The 16,892-nt window shown below is 36.5% G+C and overlaps 1 protein-coding gene across 1 annotated transcript in view; it reads right to left on the bottom strand.

Annotated features, from left to right (window-relative positions):
* Positions 1 to 16,892, bottom strand: part of TRAPPC8 (trafficking protein particle complex subunit 8) — a 52,914-nt gene that overhangs the window by 12,792 nt on the left and 23,230 nt on the right. Inside the window, 15 exon segments of the mRNA XM_074146398.1 lie at positions 422 to 523; positions 1,098 to 1,286; positions 2,976 to 3,016; positions 3,114 to 3,200; positions 4,090 to 4,186; positions 5,463 to 5,610; positions 7,546 to 7,988; positions 8,810 to 8,967; positions 10,019 to 10,145; positions 10,857 to 10,928; positions 12,000 to 12,130; positions 12,322 to 12,516; positions 13,267 to 13,375; positions 14,453 to 14,677; positions 15,701 to 15,832. Of these exon segments, the coding sequence (XP_074002499.1) occupies positions 422 to 523; positions 1,098 to 1,286; positions 2,976 to 3,016; positions 3,114 to 3,200; positions 4,090 to 4,186; positions 5,463 to 5,610; positions 7,546 to 7,988; positions 8,810 to 8,967; positions 10,019 to 10,145; positions 10,857 to 10,928; positions 12,000 to 12,130; positions 12,322 to 12,516; positions 13,267 to 13,375; positions 14,453 to 14,677; positions 15,701 to 15,832 (2,256 nt within the window).

Raw genomic sequence — 16,892 nt, 5'->3', positions numbered from 1 at the left:
ATTTTAACATTTAATACTAAAGGTCTTCAGTTAAAAGTTGTGCATAGTAGTAGAACTTAAAAAATTAATTTTGTAACACTCAAAAATAATTCCAGCATTTTACTATTAACTTTGTTATGAAATAATTGTTAACTTTGACTTAATATCATTAATAAGCTCCTAGTTCTACACAGAACAGTTTACTCCAACAAGTGCGTAGCAGTGTACTTACTTGTATATTGGTTTTCTAATCTTTGAGCTGAGCCCAGCTCGTTCAATACAGATGACTAATCAAAGTTGAGGTCAGTCTGAATTATTTAGCAATAACATATCTGATGTTAAATTCCAAAAAAGCACCCAAAATGATTCCACTTATTTACAAGAAAATACACCATGTCTATTTTGGGAAACAATTGTAAAGGACAACTTCACTACAGATTACCTGCTTCTGAGGAAAAGAAAATGCCTCCTTCCCAACTGTATTAAGGGCAACATGATGCTGGCCCTCCAAAATAAGCTGCTTGTTGTCTTCCACAACATATGCCTACAGAATACAATACAAAGACATTAGCAGACCAGAAACTATCGTAAGCTTCAGAATACAGAATTACTGACTTCCCCCTAACTGAAGTGAAATGTGTTGTACTGTTCGAAGCCTACAGGTTTGCATGACATTTATTTTATGTGTATGCTTTTAATTTTGCAAGTACAGACAACTGCTGAAGTTTAGACTGCCGATTTCCACTACTTAATATTTGCATTCTGGTAAATGAGATCCTCTTTTTCAAAGACTGGGTCACTCTTACAGTTCTATGACAAAAGCAAGCATTAACAAATCTCTTGGTTTAAGATTTCAGAATTTTCTCTTTTAAGAGGAGAACTTGTAAGAACTGGGTGCATCTAGAATAATGTAGAAACACTTAAGCATACTTATTACAGACAGTAACAATTATCTTTGCTTCTTGACACTGTTTTAGTTCATTTGACTGTCTTCATTAAAAAAATTCATCCATAAATTTTGTATGAGTACTCTTGAAAGTTCAGGATACCATAATAAATTATTTTCTAACAGTCATATTTCATGAGCAAATTAATGCAAAGGCCACAACCATACATACCTTCCACAGTACAACAATGTTCAAATCAACTTCGTTGCATCTTTGTATCAATCTGACTGTCTCATCAAATGATTGCTTCACAGCCCTTTGAGATGCATGAGGATGAGATTGCAGCACATGCGTTCTTTTAAATTCAGAGGATAAGCTTTGAAAAAAAAAGTCTGCACAAGGACTGGCTGAACTTATTATCTGCAAGAAAAAAAAAAGCAAGAAAATGTTCTTAGAACAGGATGCAAGTTAACACAAGTTACACTAACAGAGTCATCGTTGTGGTATTTCAGTTCCATTATCTTGCTTTGCTTCCCTTTGCAAACCTACAGGATGCCATACATCTTGGTTTACATGTTTGCCCTGTTAGAGATCAGCCCTACCTAATGAGCTGTCTGAGGTAACAGAGAAACAGAGCTATAGACTATTGGCCTAAAACTACAAGTATCAAACTCGGAGATAAGGGCTTTGATTATTACCACCAGACAGCCTACTGTGATCTATCAAGCATAGTGGAGAGAGCTGAAGCGTCCAACTAAATCACAAACTCACATGCAAGTCAGTATTGCTTACTAATATTTTCCTCAGGTTAGCTAGAATTATCAAAGTTAGGAACATACATTTTGCTATCAATAGCAGAGATAAGATATACACGGGGAATATGCTGTGCAAAGTGGCATGGCCAGAAGCACTGTGCTGTTAAGCTTGTCATCATTTGTGCTGAGCTTTTCCAACACCAAAAGCAATGATACTTGGAGACAGCAGGGTAAGTAAGAAACTTTAGCTTTCTAACCCCTCCCTCGCCAAAACGATTGCCTTTCCAGATGCTGTTGCAGAGCTGCTAATTGTTGCATTACCAGAATACTGGGAGACAACAATCTGCTCTTGGAGTAACTGTCTAGAAGGGAGAGCCTCCTCCCCATCCCCTCCATTAAAGAACATTTTCTTACAAGAAAGCTGAAGTTCATGCAGCTCATCCAGCTTTAAAAATACAAAGAGGGATCATCTACCTCAGATTTTTAGCCCTAACTTTGATTTATATGCCTATAAAATTAAGTGGCACTGAGGAGGTTTTCTTTGGCTTTTAAAAGCTGGATACATATATGGAAAAATGTACACTCAGCATAAAATAAGCAATCTAACATCCAGCTAACTAAATGCACTACGCTAATGTGCATTTCTGATCTGATGCAAGTGGCCTACTTTCCTCAGGTTTTGAAAAAGCGTTCACTGTATCAAGATCATTTCCTAAAAGGATTCTCCATCAAACAATACCTGTATGCTTTAAAAGATTAAAAAGAGCTTGGTAGTTTAGAATCTGAAAGGTTTTTTTTAAGAAAAACCAAAGAAACAGACTCATGGATGATTGCGACCTACATTAGTAGTTTTGAAATTCCAGTACCTACATCCATTAGAGGTTTCCAGATTATTTTTAGAATAAGATGTCATTAGAGTTTTTAACTTAACTTAGTAAAAATATAATTAAGAAAAAAAAAACAATAGAACAAGAATCTGACATCCACAGATCTCTACTAGAAAACTATAGAGAACTGGGAAATAGTCAAAAGAACTGCTCTGAAGAGCTGGAAAGGAAAGGAAAGCATTAGCAAAGAAGTTAGCATCACAGTGTGCCCCCAAAGTATCTCAGCTGTGGAGCTGGGAACTTAAAATTCCCAACTATCCACTAGCCTATGCTACCTTACCTTCTCTTTGTAAAAAAAGAGAGTTGACCTCGAAGACCAATAGTTTCTGACATGCAAAACTCAACTTCCCAACAACAAAAGCACTGTTGCACTGTTCCCAATTTTTAAAAAAGGCTTTCACTGAGATACTCGCACATGACAGGGATACCTTGCACAAGTCAATATGCAGTTGCACCAGTTCACCTACCTGTTCATTTCCAAAGACAATGTCTGCAAATGTGTAATTTTCTGAGGGATAAAAAGAGAAGGCATTGTTTCAGCATCATGAGAAGTTACAACTTCAGCGTACAGCATCCAAATAGTATTTTCTCCAAGAAGTTACCACATTCAGAAGAGAACCTACCTTCTGAGTTTTTGCATCTTACTGCTTTAAAGCATAACTTTGCTCGCTCTCTGCTAGCAAGTTTAGTATCTGAAAGAAAAAAGTTGCAAGATATTTTCCCACTTAACATAATGAGAGCCCCTCCTCATTAGCCAGAAGTCAGCCTTTAAAGTTCACAAATAAAACACACACTGATGATACTCAAGCATAACTAATCAAGCAGAGCAACTGCATGAGAGGAAAGATGATGCATTTTCTGTGACTGTATAGTAGTAAAGAAGATGCACCTTCTGCTCACCCTTTCCATCTACTTCTAGAGCAGGAAATGAGCCATGATTCATAAAGAAGATACAAAGAAAGAAGGAACAGAAGACAAAAGATTCAGTTCATCTGACTGGTTCACCCTCAATATTAATACAAGAGGAATACATGCCTAGAGTAATTTTTACTTATATAAAATGTCAGCATACAAGTAATAATAACATTTGTTAGATACAGTAACAGCATTTTATTTTTTTTTGCCCAGGACAGTTAGCCTTTTCAAAAATTAGCAGCTTGCATTAGCTAAGGCAGGATACAGCACTAGCAATTCCAGTATGTTTCTAATAACTGAATAGAGCACTTGTCAAATATTCTGTTGCTCAGTTAAATCTAACACTGATACTAATAACTAAAAGTAAAGGAACACTGAAAGGTATTTCTTGTGAGGCAAGTCATCAGCCAACCCAGATATGGATTTCTCTACCTCACAAAAATAATCTGTAAATTAAGCCCATTTTTAAGATTAATGAAATATGAAAGTTATCTGTCAATATACTCTTCTTGAAACACTAAAAAAGAAGGGCTGTAGTATGTTTGAAACAAAGTTTTTAGGAGTAATTATTCTGAAAGTCAAATTCAATTCCTTGTATGATTCTTTTAATTGTTCCTGTCATGCAGAAGGAAGACTTGCCATCCTTTCGGTGATAAAGATACACACCTTTGTCTTCAGAGATGTTAACAGATTTTTGAAGCTTCCAGTGCTTGCTATTACTTGAAACTTGCACTATATGAAATTCTTTAACACCAGTCTCACTCTAAGGAAGAAACAAAAGTTATGTCAAATAAGACCAGTCACAATTGTGATGTTCTACATCACATAGACATTCATTGCAAGGTGGCACTGTTGGAATCTTAATTTAAATCATTACTCACACCATCCATAATACAACGCTTAAGGAGAGACAAGAAGAGATTTAAGACACACTGTAAAGTAAAAAAAAAAAAAAACAGTCCCAGCTCACAGCAACTTCCAACTCCAGCAAACAAAGCCACACGAAGAGGAAACAAAAGATCCCCCAGACAAATACCTGCAAGCTAGTATTTTAGATTAAGATGACTATAATATAACCTAGGCTTTCAACTCCAATGCAGAACACCGCCCGGAAAGCCACTTAGTTTTTAAGATTTCTTTAGGAACACTGCTAGGTGATAAATCCCAGAATTTCAAGAGGTTTTTTTTATTTACATATATACACAATGAAAAAATAGCTTTCGGGATTGGTTTCCTTTCTTAGAAAGAGAGAAGTGGTAGTGGAAAATTAAGTCTCACACGATGTTAACTTGGTAAGTACTTTATATATAAACATTCCTTCCTCCTCAGAGGAGGAGTGGACTCTTTTGTAGCTGAAGGAAAAAAAAACACAGCGTACACACTTTTAAAACAAAATGACAAATCAGCTCAGTGATTCCACTACCAGCTGTCTAGGAATTCTATAAACAGACAATAAAAAGCCACCTTGCTTTGTGGCTGAAAAATTGGAAGCAGCTTAACCAAAAAAATGAGCACATTTAAATTAGCGTGGTATGAAAAACTGAAATATTTTAGTCTGCTAAGTCAACAGATCACAACAGCCATTTTATTTGGATAACATGCAAAACTCTTTTATAACTTGGTAATATATGTAAACATACAAGCTTCCTTCAACTTGGAGCTTAAATTCTATCAGTGTTTTCACTGAAAGGTTGCAGGGGGCACAGGTTGTCTTATTCAGAACTATCTTGAAAGCTGGGATCAATGACATTCATGAGTTTGGAATAAGTCTTGCTAAAAGAAAAAAGAGACTCCAAGCTACAGTACTGTAGTTCTCTTAGGATAGATGCAGTTATAGCATACTTCCAGAGAGTTGAGATGTAACTTAATATTAGTATTCTCTCCAACAGTAACTGGAATCATTAAATTTGCAAGGTTTACTTAGTATTTGCAGAATAGTTGCCAAAAAAAAAAACCCCTTTACTTAAATCTTGGTTCTGCTGGTGGCACTTCCACATCTACTGATATTTAGAACAGTATTATTAAAAATAAGAACTTACAGTATTGATATTTTCTACATCCACAAACACCAACATATTGTCCCCTCTGCCTTCTTCATCTTCAAGTGCATTACTTCTGCAGACAGTAGCTCGAATGTGCAGAGACCGGCTAGTACAAATAACTGCCGTGTGCCTTAATACTCTGTGACTAGGAAGGAGGGGAAGAAAAAAAAGTAGAAAAAAAGGCATTCTGAACAACCAGGACTGCTGTCCAGAACCTGTCATCAAGAAGTTCAGCTTTTACGTTTGCCATCAGTATTAAGGCCATTAGACAATTCACTCCTTTTAAGTAAAGAAACACTTCTTTTTAGCTTCCTATCAAAACTATATTATTTTTAACAATCATGCTGCATGGATAAGTGCTGTTCAAACATGCACTCTTAGACATTTTGAAGAGGTGCAGAAAAAGGTTCAGATGTTAACATGATGACAAATGCATCAAAAATATTTCTGATGTAAGGTAACTGGCACAGTAAAAGCAAACAGGTATGTATTGGCAAAGGGAATTGAACTATTTAATGCCACTATGGACTTTGTAAAATAGTTTGAGTAAATAAACCATAAATGGCCACTAGTCAGTCATATTTCCTACATAAATATTTACCAAAAACCATTTAGACAGAATACCACTGCATTCAACAAATTCCCCTGAACTGAGAATCTCAAAAATTTACTTCTAGAACCATCACTACTATGTCTTTTTCCAGACACACTCAACCTACAGGCCAGCAAGCCTTTTGTAAAAGTCATCTCCCTGTTTTTTCTAATGACGAATAAACTTCCATTCTTGGAAACCATCAAAACACATGAGCTTTTCCCACGCAGAAGTTTGCGTTACCATAACTTCCACTTGGAACCATTAGAGGCATGTAGAAGTTTGATACGCATGACCTACTAAATATGCTGAAACATCATGCAATACTTGTTTTGGGAGGGAAAAAAAAAAAAAAAATCAGTGGTTTCCTAAACTCTACTTCACATAATGTCACAATCTACAGGATAAACTTAACAGTTTTGCAGTTAATCTTCAAACAGATATACAGATGCCTGTACAGCTTTCAAGTGGCACAAACTAGTTTTTTGAAAATTTAAAATGTATGCTCAGTCTACAAAGAGCACCATTAAACAAGACCACATCACTTAAGTTCCTGGAAAACTTGATACATTGCTGGAAACTTCAATACAGCAGGGAACAAATATATTCCCCAACCAACCATTTTCAGTCTCTGAAACACCTCGCTTTATGAATACTATGAACTCAGAGAAGTAAGTTCTGTTCTTAAAAAAAAGGAAGAAAAAAAAATAACTACATTGTAGGGGGGAAAAAACCTCCATTCCTACAGAGTAACTTAAAGCCAAATGAAAAGTTAACTTTGGCATTTCAGAAATCTCCACTTTCTGAACTAAGGCCTATTCACCCCAGAATATTTGAAGAACAGGTTTCTCAAAAAAGTTCTCTTCTGAGCCTTCTTAGCCTGAGACATGAGTGGGACTTGGGAATAAGTGACACAAAAAGTCAACTTGCTACCTTTCAAGTAAAGTTCAAAGAAAGTACTATTCATTAGCTTGTGGTGTCAAATTTGACTGTCCACTGTCTCAATATGGTCCAAACAGGAACTATACAACTGCATGCAAGCTAAACTTGGTATTTAACCCCTTCAAAGACAACAACTTTCATCATAATACAATTACTAGCCACATTTTAACTATGAACAAAATCTTTTGTTCAAAGTAAACAAGATTGCTTTGTAGCATGCAGAAACAGGTAACGATTTTTTCCCCCATATGCCTCAGAAATATGTGCTTCCAGAGAAACTAAATACAAAGAGTTTGTTTCAACAGCATTCCATTAATCCTCCTTCTACTAAATTAGTTTAATAATTACTACTGATGGAAGCAGTGTAGGCTATGTAATTTCTTATGGAAATCAGATCACACAGTAGACAAAAAAATACTGCTTAGAATATCAGGTAACAGGCCGCTTTTACATCACAGCAGTTGAGAGAAATTTAGCAAGATTTACATGTATGCTTACACCACTTATAATGTGTCTAATATGCATGACAAAAGTAGATAAACTTACCACATTTTTGTGTGTCTTTTAATACTTTCATAGTAAAACAAAAAGTTAATTTCATGAACGCCTTCCTCATCTGGTCCCCGTAACCACATTGGCAGCTGAACTGAATCCCCAGGAAGAAGAACAGCATCAGGAAGTGGGACGTGTATTACTTCAGGCTGACCTCCTGTGCCAACCCCAAAGTCTACAGAAGAAGCTGAAGATAGTAGTGCTGTACGCACAGAGGTAGGATCCGTCACAACAGTCTTGTAAGCACTACAGTTTTCAGAAGCTGAAGGACTTAGTGGCGTTAGAACAGCAGTATTTCCACCAAAAGTGAAGAATTCTGGATGCTTGGACACAACCTTCAGTGCAGTAAGAGGACACTTGCTTACGTTCACAAATTCTACATATGCTTTCTTGATTTCTCCACACAGAAGCCCTGTAGGAAAATTTATGAAGAACACCTGTTTGGGAGAGAACAGGAGAAAACAAAAAAGCTGAACATTGAACCAAGATTTGAACAGGCATTAAAAAAACAACCAACATATTTAAACTATATTGCTCTCTACAGCTTCCCAAGGAGGGGAAGTGGAGAGGGAGGTACTGAGTACCTTGTACCCTTCTCCCTGGTACCCAGTGATGGGACACATGGGAATGACTCAAAGCTGCAACAGGGGGGGTTTAGACTGGAGACTAGGAAGCATTTCTTTAGAGACTGTGGTCAAACACTGGAACAGGTTTCCTAGAATCTAGGAGATAGTCAATGCCCCAAGCCTGTCAGTGTTTAAAAGGCATTTCAGAATGCCCTTAACATCCGTCAGCCCTGAAACTCTCAAGCAGTTAGACTAGAAGATCATTGTAGGTCCCTTTCCAACTGAAATATTCTATAGAGTGTTGTCAATAAGCAGTAACTCAGATCATTTAATAATCCCAGTAAAGAAAACCACTGTTTTAGTTAACTAAATCCGGAAAAGCTATTCTATATCAATGACAAGCAAACAGAAAAAAGCTTCTTTGCTTGTTCCCTCTCACCTTGAAATTCAGCTACAAAAGCTGTTTCCAACTGAAATTTTAAATGGTATATAACAGTTTCAGAAGGATAACATTTTAGAGGCCTCAAGTTTCACTTGAAAAAAAAATCCCCACAAGTTTGACACTGACAGATCAGAAATCAACTGGAAAGATTTAGCCTTAACAAAGTCTAAGACTTCATTGTCAGAATTACATTTATATGCTCTGGATTCAGGTATTTGCTCAAAACTTCCAATAGAAAGTAGCTACATACCTCCAGCAAAGGCATTTCTTCTGTAATAATGGGATCTAAACGTCGATCAGGTCCATATTTAATAGATGTTTTTTCTTCTTTTGTGTTATTAAGTCGAGGCCCTTGGATTTCTAAATCTTGTCGTCCTCGTACAGATAACCCATTGGAGACAAACTTTCCTGAAACAATTTTTTAAAAGGTTGACTTTTTTTCCTAAAGTAATGCCTTACTATTTTCTGAGAAATGATCCAATACTCCCTACCGACTCTCAGAAATCGTTTTGATTTTTGTTATTGAGCACATGCAGTGTTCATTGATTAAGCAGAATCACTGACAAAGAGCTATTCCAAGTTTAGTGTCACAGATTACACATTGCTCTTGCGAGTTCAGAGGGCCAGTTATCCATTGCTGGGGACTTACTCTGACCTTTTATAGTTTGACTACAATTGGGAGGAGGGATGGAACATGAAGGTATTTATTTCCTTTTTCAATTTCTGCCAAGCTGGAAGAAAAGAGTCACCCAAAACATTTTTATTTCCTTCAAAGACAGGCCAAAAGACTCTTCAGAGACTCTCCAAATGTTTTTAATTCCAAAAGTATACAGTTCGTCAATAGCTAACCAAGCCTTATGATTTCTTTTAGACCCTTTCAAACATGCTCTTTAATCCTCACTTCCCCCCAAAACTAAATTTTCCCTGTGAGAGACAGTTTCAGATGAATGACTCAAAACAGATCAAGTAACACGCAATTATAAGCCATTTATATGTTAATAGAAGGGAAAGAACTAAAACGAAGTCAAGATGCCAAAAAAAAATTTTATCAGCCAATTTTAAATTTGGGAATCTATGCAAAGAACTTAATTTCCACAGAAGTTGAAAGCTAACAAAGCAAAAAGGCCCAGAAGAAAAATTAATGGCAAAGGAGTCAATGAGAGTTGTTAGAGATTCAATATAGCATAGATGGAATCTTTAAATTCTGATTTTTTGTTAATGGTTTCAGAACTTCCAGATTCAAAAGGAACAGTAAGTGCGGGTTTGGCAGAGGCTACTTCCTTTCTAGTGGGGTTCCTACAGGTGCCAATTCATTCGTTTCCTGTTCCAGTTGTTTCTACATCCTTACCTGAAGGCAGGCCTTGCACCATGATACTCAAAACACTGTACACTAGAACTTTGTTCTACACCACATCTCCCCCTTCCAGACACACACAACTTAAGGGAATAACACACTTACCTGTCTGTAATCCAACAGAAGGATCTATCCCATCTAATGTCACAGCACCCTGAACAGTGCCAAGATTATAAACGACTCCCAGAATATGTAGCTCCCCTGTTTGATGGGGAAAGAGCTTTAGTCTTGCCTGTGGAGATATGTTAAATTTTTGTTGTTGTTGCTACTTGAAAAAAAGTATTATTACATTTAAATGTCCAATTGCTAAAGACACTCACAGCTATATTTACTTTATAGTTGTGTCAGATGTAACTGCACAAAATAACTACAGGTCATTTACTGGATTCAAAGTCTCACATACACAGAACTTACTAAACCAGTGCACAGCTAAGAGGTGCTCATTACATTAGGAAAGAATCCTAAATTTTAACAAAAATGAACATTACCAGAGGCAGAATCACAGAATAGTTGAACTTGGAAAGGACCTCTGGAGGTCATCTTGTTCAACTCACCTGCTCAAGTAGGGCCACCTGGAGGCAGCTGCCCAGGACGATGTCCAAATGGCTTTTGCTACCTCCAAGGATGGAGGCTCCACAATCTCTCTGGGCAGCCTGTGCCCAGCGCTCAGTCACCATCCCAGTAAAAAAAAAAAAGCATTCCCTGATGCTTAGATGGAGAGATGAAGCCTCCCATGTTTTAGTCTGTGCCCACTACCTGTTGTCCTGTCACATCCTCCCTTCAGATATTTATACATTTCAATGAGATTCAGAATTCCCAGTACTTCATATATCAGTAATGTCTTCTGCAAGTTTAGCATTAAGTTCAGATTATAACAAGTTCTAACTCCACCCTGAAGGTCAACACTGAAAAGACTATTTTTAAAACAAAGGATAGCACTTACCACTTTTGTCTCCTCACTATTAATTAAAAATTCTGCTATTGCTTCGGTTCCTATCATATCATCGCACATTCCCTGAAAAGAAGAAACAGCTTTTCAGATATTATTACTCATAGGCAGAAACAGTACCATAAATATTACTTCCCACACCTTTCCTGAAGTGCTTAAGGAAAAAAAGTTTCAAACTGCAAGCAGTTCAGACCAGCAGGTGTTATATACCCAGCTTCTCAGGTTTTTGAATTAAAAGAAGCAGCTAGAGCACTCAGTAAACATATACTTGAGAGGTTTAAGATTTACCACTATAAATTGGAACTATTCCCAATCAATTTCAGTAATACTCACAGAAGTATTTATTATATCATTAAAGTAGCGGTTCAGAGCAGAACAGAAGGGAAAGCGTATGGTAATCCTTGAGGCTTATTTATATGAAACCATGTTCATAACTCTGGTAAACACAGCACCTTTAGAGATCACTATGTTGCAAATGCTTTTGGCCAGGAAAACAAATTATTAAGGAATTTACTGTAATATTCAGTATTAGAACACATTAAAACCTTTAAAATATGAATGCAAGAACAGTCCTTCAGAGGGAAGTTTTGGCAACATTAGCTGAAGTGTTAAGTTAAACAACAGTAGGTAGTTCATCTAAAGTATTCAAAACATTCACTTTTAATACAGTAAGTTTTCATTTTTCTTCTCATCAAGACAGCAAGATGTTCTTATGTCATACTAGCACAGTTTTTCAGAACACCCATTTCACTACATACAGTAGCTCCAGTAATAAAAAGGTACTTTATACTAAACCTTTTGACGTTGTAAGTCATTTCTGCTGGTCAAGGCTAGTGTGACTCAAAATAGAGGTACTACACAGACAATGAAACGTTGGAAGTATTTTGTTTTGCATTAAGCTTCACAATACTCATTACAGTATGTTCATTAACTTGGCTGCTTTGTGCCTTATAGGTCTAGGAAATTCTAAACAATGCATAAAGAAATTCAGTAGCTGCTTTATTTTTTTTGCCCTTTTTAAAATCTACACTTAAACCAGCTGTTTTCATACTACAGAATTTTGAAGACTTAAGTTTATACATACTCTACAGTTGTAGCTGTTTGGTTTTGTTTGAAAAAGAATGAAGCTTTCCTTACCAGCTCTTTTGTTTCTCCATCATGCTTTACATCAAAGTCTTTAGGTTGAAACTTCCACAGCAATGACAGGTCAGTCAAAAGAAGTGGAACTTTCAGAGGGTTTCGGAAGGACACTTCTACAGTTATTGGCTCTATTGAAAAAGTGCAAGAAAATAATGACAACAGGCTATCCTCACCACAATCTGAAGATTCACCTAACTCAAACTTTCCTGCGCAAACAACTTATACAAGAAGGTTGGTTTAAATCTACAGTAACACAGGAAATACTGTCCAAATTTATCTACCTCACTTTATTTCTGAAGTGTATAAATCTTAACTTTACCTTCTATCACAGCAAGTGGAAATCTGGAGTTATCCGAGTAGCGATTTAAACAGAACTGTGTTGGTTGAAAGCTTGAAGGTATTATTCCTTTATTTATCACAGAAACAACCTGCTCCTCAAGTTCCTTCCACTGTTGTGATGATTCCGAGTCATATTCCTGATCCAGACTTACGTGCGTAGCTGCCTGCTTTTCACCTAGTATGAGTAAGGCAATCTTAGAGATGAAAACAGCAGCACACAACAGTTGCAAGGGGGCTGCACTGGCAATTTGGTAAGTATTGTTAAAATATGTTAAATTCTTAATCACTGCCATTTTTATGTTACAGTTGATTTAAGTCAGTTAAATACAAGACATTTTCAAACACACAAATGGAAGACAATACTGAGGATAATTTGAGTATACTTCTATTTGCAGATCACAGAACCCCAAGATTTTTAGCATGCTACATGGTATACTCGGCTTACAGATTATTTTTACTTTGACAGAATACAGCCCCACAGCACAACCCTAGTTTATACAAGAGTTTCCCCTCAGCTTATACTTCACATTCAGGTATCACAGTGTTCCAAACATTTCATCCAAGAGAAAATTAACTGTAAAGCTAATTTCTAGCATTGGCACTAGCATCTAGTATTTGCTAAAACATTAATAACGCCTTTCATGAAGTTTATTACAGACTTGCATTGAAGCTTTCCAGCTGTGAAAAACAGCAGAAGTCAGCACATCTGCAAATGCAGATTTTGTATATACACAGGAAGTCTGAAAACATCTAGTAAGTAGATACCAAGCTTAAGTTTTTCTTTCAAAATCCGATTTAAGAAGTTACCTTGTCACATTAGTTTTATATAATGATAGATTTATTTTTATTACATGACACCAACTCTCACATATATTTTGGTTCTATAAATAAGGGACTTAAATCTGTTTACATGAAATTTTCTAACCTTCTGCTGGTCTTCGATCATGCCCAAAGAAAACACGGGTTGCTGAGCTGTTAATATATGGTAAAGGAAGCTGTGGTAAGGGACCATCAGGTGATAGCTGGGTTACGTTCTGGAGTAAAGGAAGAAAACAGAGTGTCATGCCATTATGCAAATACATGATGTCCATGCTGTACATTACTAGTGACTGAATAATAAGGAAGCCAAGTTATAACGTCTCAAAAGTTTGAACAGGTGCTATTTTTAAGATGGAATTAATTATTTCAACTGTTTTGATAGTTTCTTCTGGTTTGACAATCTGAAGTAGCATTTTTCCTTCAGTAAGGGTTTAAAGGTCATTAAATCTTTAAGGAAAAAGAATAATAATGATCTAATCACTATTGTGGCTGCATGGCTGTTACAAGATTTGATGCAAAGCTTGACTCTAACTCAGAATTTGATAAGCCATGTTCAACTATGCTCACTACACCACCATCATTGCACAAGACTCACCACAACTAAGCTGTGGATTCAAACACCAGCCTTGAGTAAGGTCTACCATAATTTCGAACACCACAGACATTGTGGTGCAATTAAAGCTGTTTACAAGCTTTAAAAGACAGTAACTAACTATACAGCTGCAAGTTGTGTGGTGCTATGAGCACTAAACACCCCATAATGTACATAATATACTACAATCCAGAATCACTCGCGAACTTAGAGCCAACTCAATGAGTTACTTAATTTACGAAAACCCATTATTAAAGAATAAAATCCACTACAACATGGATGGAGAGCACTTTATAGTACCAGAAAAGGTGACAGAGTTAACTAGTCTTTATTAAACTTTTATTATAATGATTTTCAAGGCTTTTGATAAATTGATCAGAACATAACACACCCAATTCCTCTAAAAGAAACAACTATCACAAACTGCAATCAGCCATGACCCTCAAAAGGAAGAGTTCACTTTACTGTAATAAAAAGGCATAAAAAGAGTCACACTGATACCCATCACTGGAAGTATACTTAATACACACAAGATGCAGCATACTTGAAGCCTAAAGTAAAAAATGAAGATATCAACTAGGTAAAACATCCCTGGAACAAAGCAGGTATGACAGAAAAATCATTTAATGACTTAATAGAAAGTTACCAGTAACAAAATTACTGATTACTCAAGGAATAAAGACAATGAAGAGTCATTTACCTTATAAACATAAAGATATTCTCTTAAAAAAGCTCCTTGCTGAGCTGGAGGTTGCTTGCTATCATTGATCAAAATATGCCTGAAGGCAGACACAGCATTGTCAAGCTGACGAAGCGTAAAAGACTGGCGACCAATAGTGAAGTTAATGTGGTCTTCTGCAAGGGACCAGCCTTTCCCTTTGTAAACCTGCATGGCTTGACAGTAGCAACGTAAGGCATGTTTTTTCTGCAAGAGAAAAAAAAAAATATTTTTCAAATAATCCCATTAGCCACTCATAACAATAGTTTCCTTCATGCAGTAGTTTCCTTGTCTAAGGTGTGTGTGTGGGGGGGAAATACTCCTCCTATTCTTCACATGTGTGATTTTAAATACAGAAGCCAAAAGTATAATACTTTCTTTGGTCCTTATCAGGATAAAAAACAAGATTGACTGGGGTGGAAAAACATCCCCCAAGACCACAGGGCTTTGTTTCAAACAGAACTCTGACGGCTGGGTTCTCCTGTATTACCAACTTGCAATAGAAATATTTCTATCAGCTATCTTATTTCTTGCAGCTTATCAGTAAACTGAAATAGACTGTATTCAGGTACAGCTCTATAATTGAACTCCAGTGACTAACCTCAGCATGAATCAGGCAGAAGCTATCCTTAGAGAGGCTATCCCACAACTGAAGCCGAAATAAAGCACACAAGTTACGTCTGAAAAACTTTTGAGTTTATTTACTACAGTTAGAGCTGCCTGCACAGGAACGTGAATGGAAGTAAAACCAATCTGATTTGTATTGGTTTAAGTGCTACTTAAGTCTAAGCAGCCATAAAGAGATGCTTTAGTTTGTCTTGTAGTAACTGTTCACACACCTGTGTCTCCACTAAAAACTATGTGGTTAAGGCACCAGGAAAAGCAGATATCTAAATTTTGCTATTATAATAAATTAAGACTTTAATAAATCCCTAACTCCTGCAACTCACTATTATCTCAAGAGTAAAAACACTCCTTCACCCAAGTAAAAAGCCTCGTATTTCACTGTGTATAAGATTGAGACCAGAGACAAAAACATGCGCCACTTCAGATTCAAGTCGGTGATCTTCAGCTTTACTTCAAATACACAAGTAAGAGACTATGCTGACCAATGCAGAAGTCATTTTCAGAAGATCACACAGCTGAATACTTCTGACTAATATAAAAGCATACTTTCAGAGTAAGTATCAAATTCTGGGCATATTTTCCATGTGGAAAGATAATACTTACCTGGCCTGCTTTACTAAATCTATGGCCAGCCAGTATCATATGAAATGCAAACTTTCTAACCATGGGACTTCTCATGTTGATAAAGCAATGTGCTGCCTGCTCCAACAGAAGTGCACTGCGAAGATCTGAATCCTATTTAAAAGCAAGAAGGAGAATTAGCCTTAAAGTTTAATACAAACATGATAACAGTGGCCTTGTTTTAATGCTAACAAAGACAATAAGCTGGAACAGTGCTGTGAAGATGAAGATTCTTTATATACAAACATTATATGTATATGCATGCATATAAAAGTATTTTTCACTGTTACATGTATAGTGTTCAATACCAAAACACTTTTTCCAGTGGACAGATTTATATACCAACCTGTTTCACTATGAGTGACAAAAGAAGTATTTTCTGCTTTTTCAGTTACTCAGGCTACTGTTTCTAATATTTACCATTACCTCTGAAGCACTCTGCTACCTTTTCCCCTCCCTCCCCCTGCAGAAGTTAAGGCTAGAAATAAAAAAATAAGAGCTTTACTAGGATGAGGGAAAAATAGAGGGAGCAGTGGAACTTAGTGAATTTGTATCACAAGAAGCAAGATGATTTCTTAATAATGTACAATTTCTTATTGTTACCCCCTTCTCATGCCAAGGCACAGCTGTATTACTTCAACCAAACAGAACAGAATCTACTTGATTTTACCATAACTGAACTCCACGCTATCAGTGATGTCCAAGTATGGGTCTGGGCTACAAATACACTCCGAGATACCTAAATAGTATCCCATGAAGACTCCTTGCAACTGCCAAAAGGCACCACAAGCATAATACATATGATTGTAAGTTATAAAATGACTGCACAGAGCCAATACTATTTAAATTCCTTGCTTAAATAACTCAATACTGTTCACGTAAGTTTTGGTAGGAAGCTTAAAGTTTAAAGGGCGAGAATGAAGCTACAAAGACACTTTAGAGAGAAACTTACAGAACTAAACAAATTTATTCAATGCTTAATCTGTCCCAGGAAAAGTCTCAAAAGCATCACATTTGGTGAAGCTGACCACAAAGACAGAACTAACTGCCAGTTATACTTCCCTCTCAAGCTACACAGAAGATGTTATACTTTTATTGGTGTTCGATTTGCTTCACTCCTTTTCAAGCAAGACCCTTTCTGGGTTGTTAGAAGCTAACTCCATCCTTAATTTCC

Source organism: Numenius arquata, chromosome 4 (genome assembly GCF_964106895.1).
Source record: "Numenius arquata chromosome 4, bNumArq3.hap1.1, whole genome shotgun sequence".
Classification (NCBI taxonomy): Eukaryota; Metazoa; Chordata; class Aves; order Charadriiformes; family Scolopacidae; genus Numenius; species Numenius arquata.
Note: the sequence above shows the minus strand (reverse complement) of the source record. Positions and strands in the feature narration are given on the sequence as shown.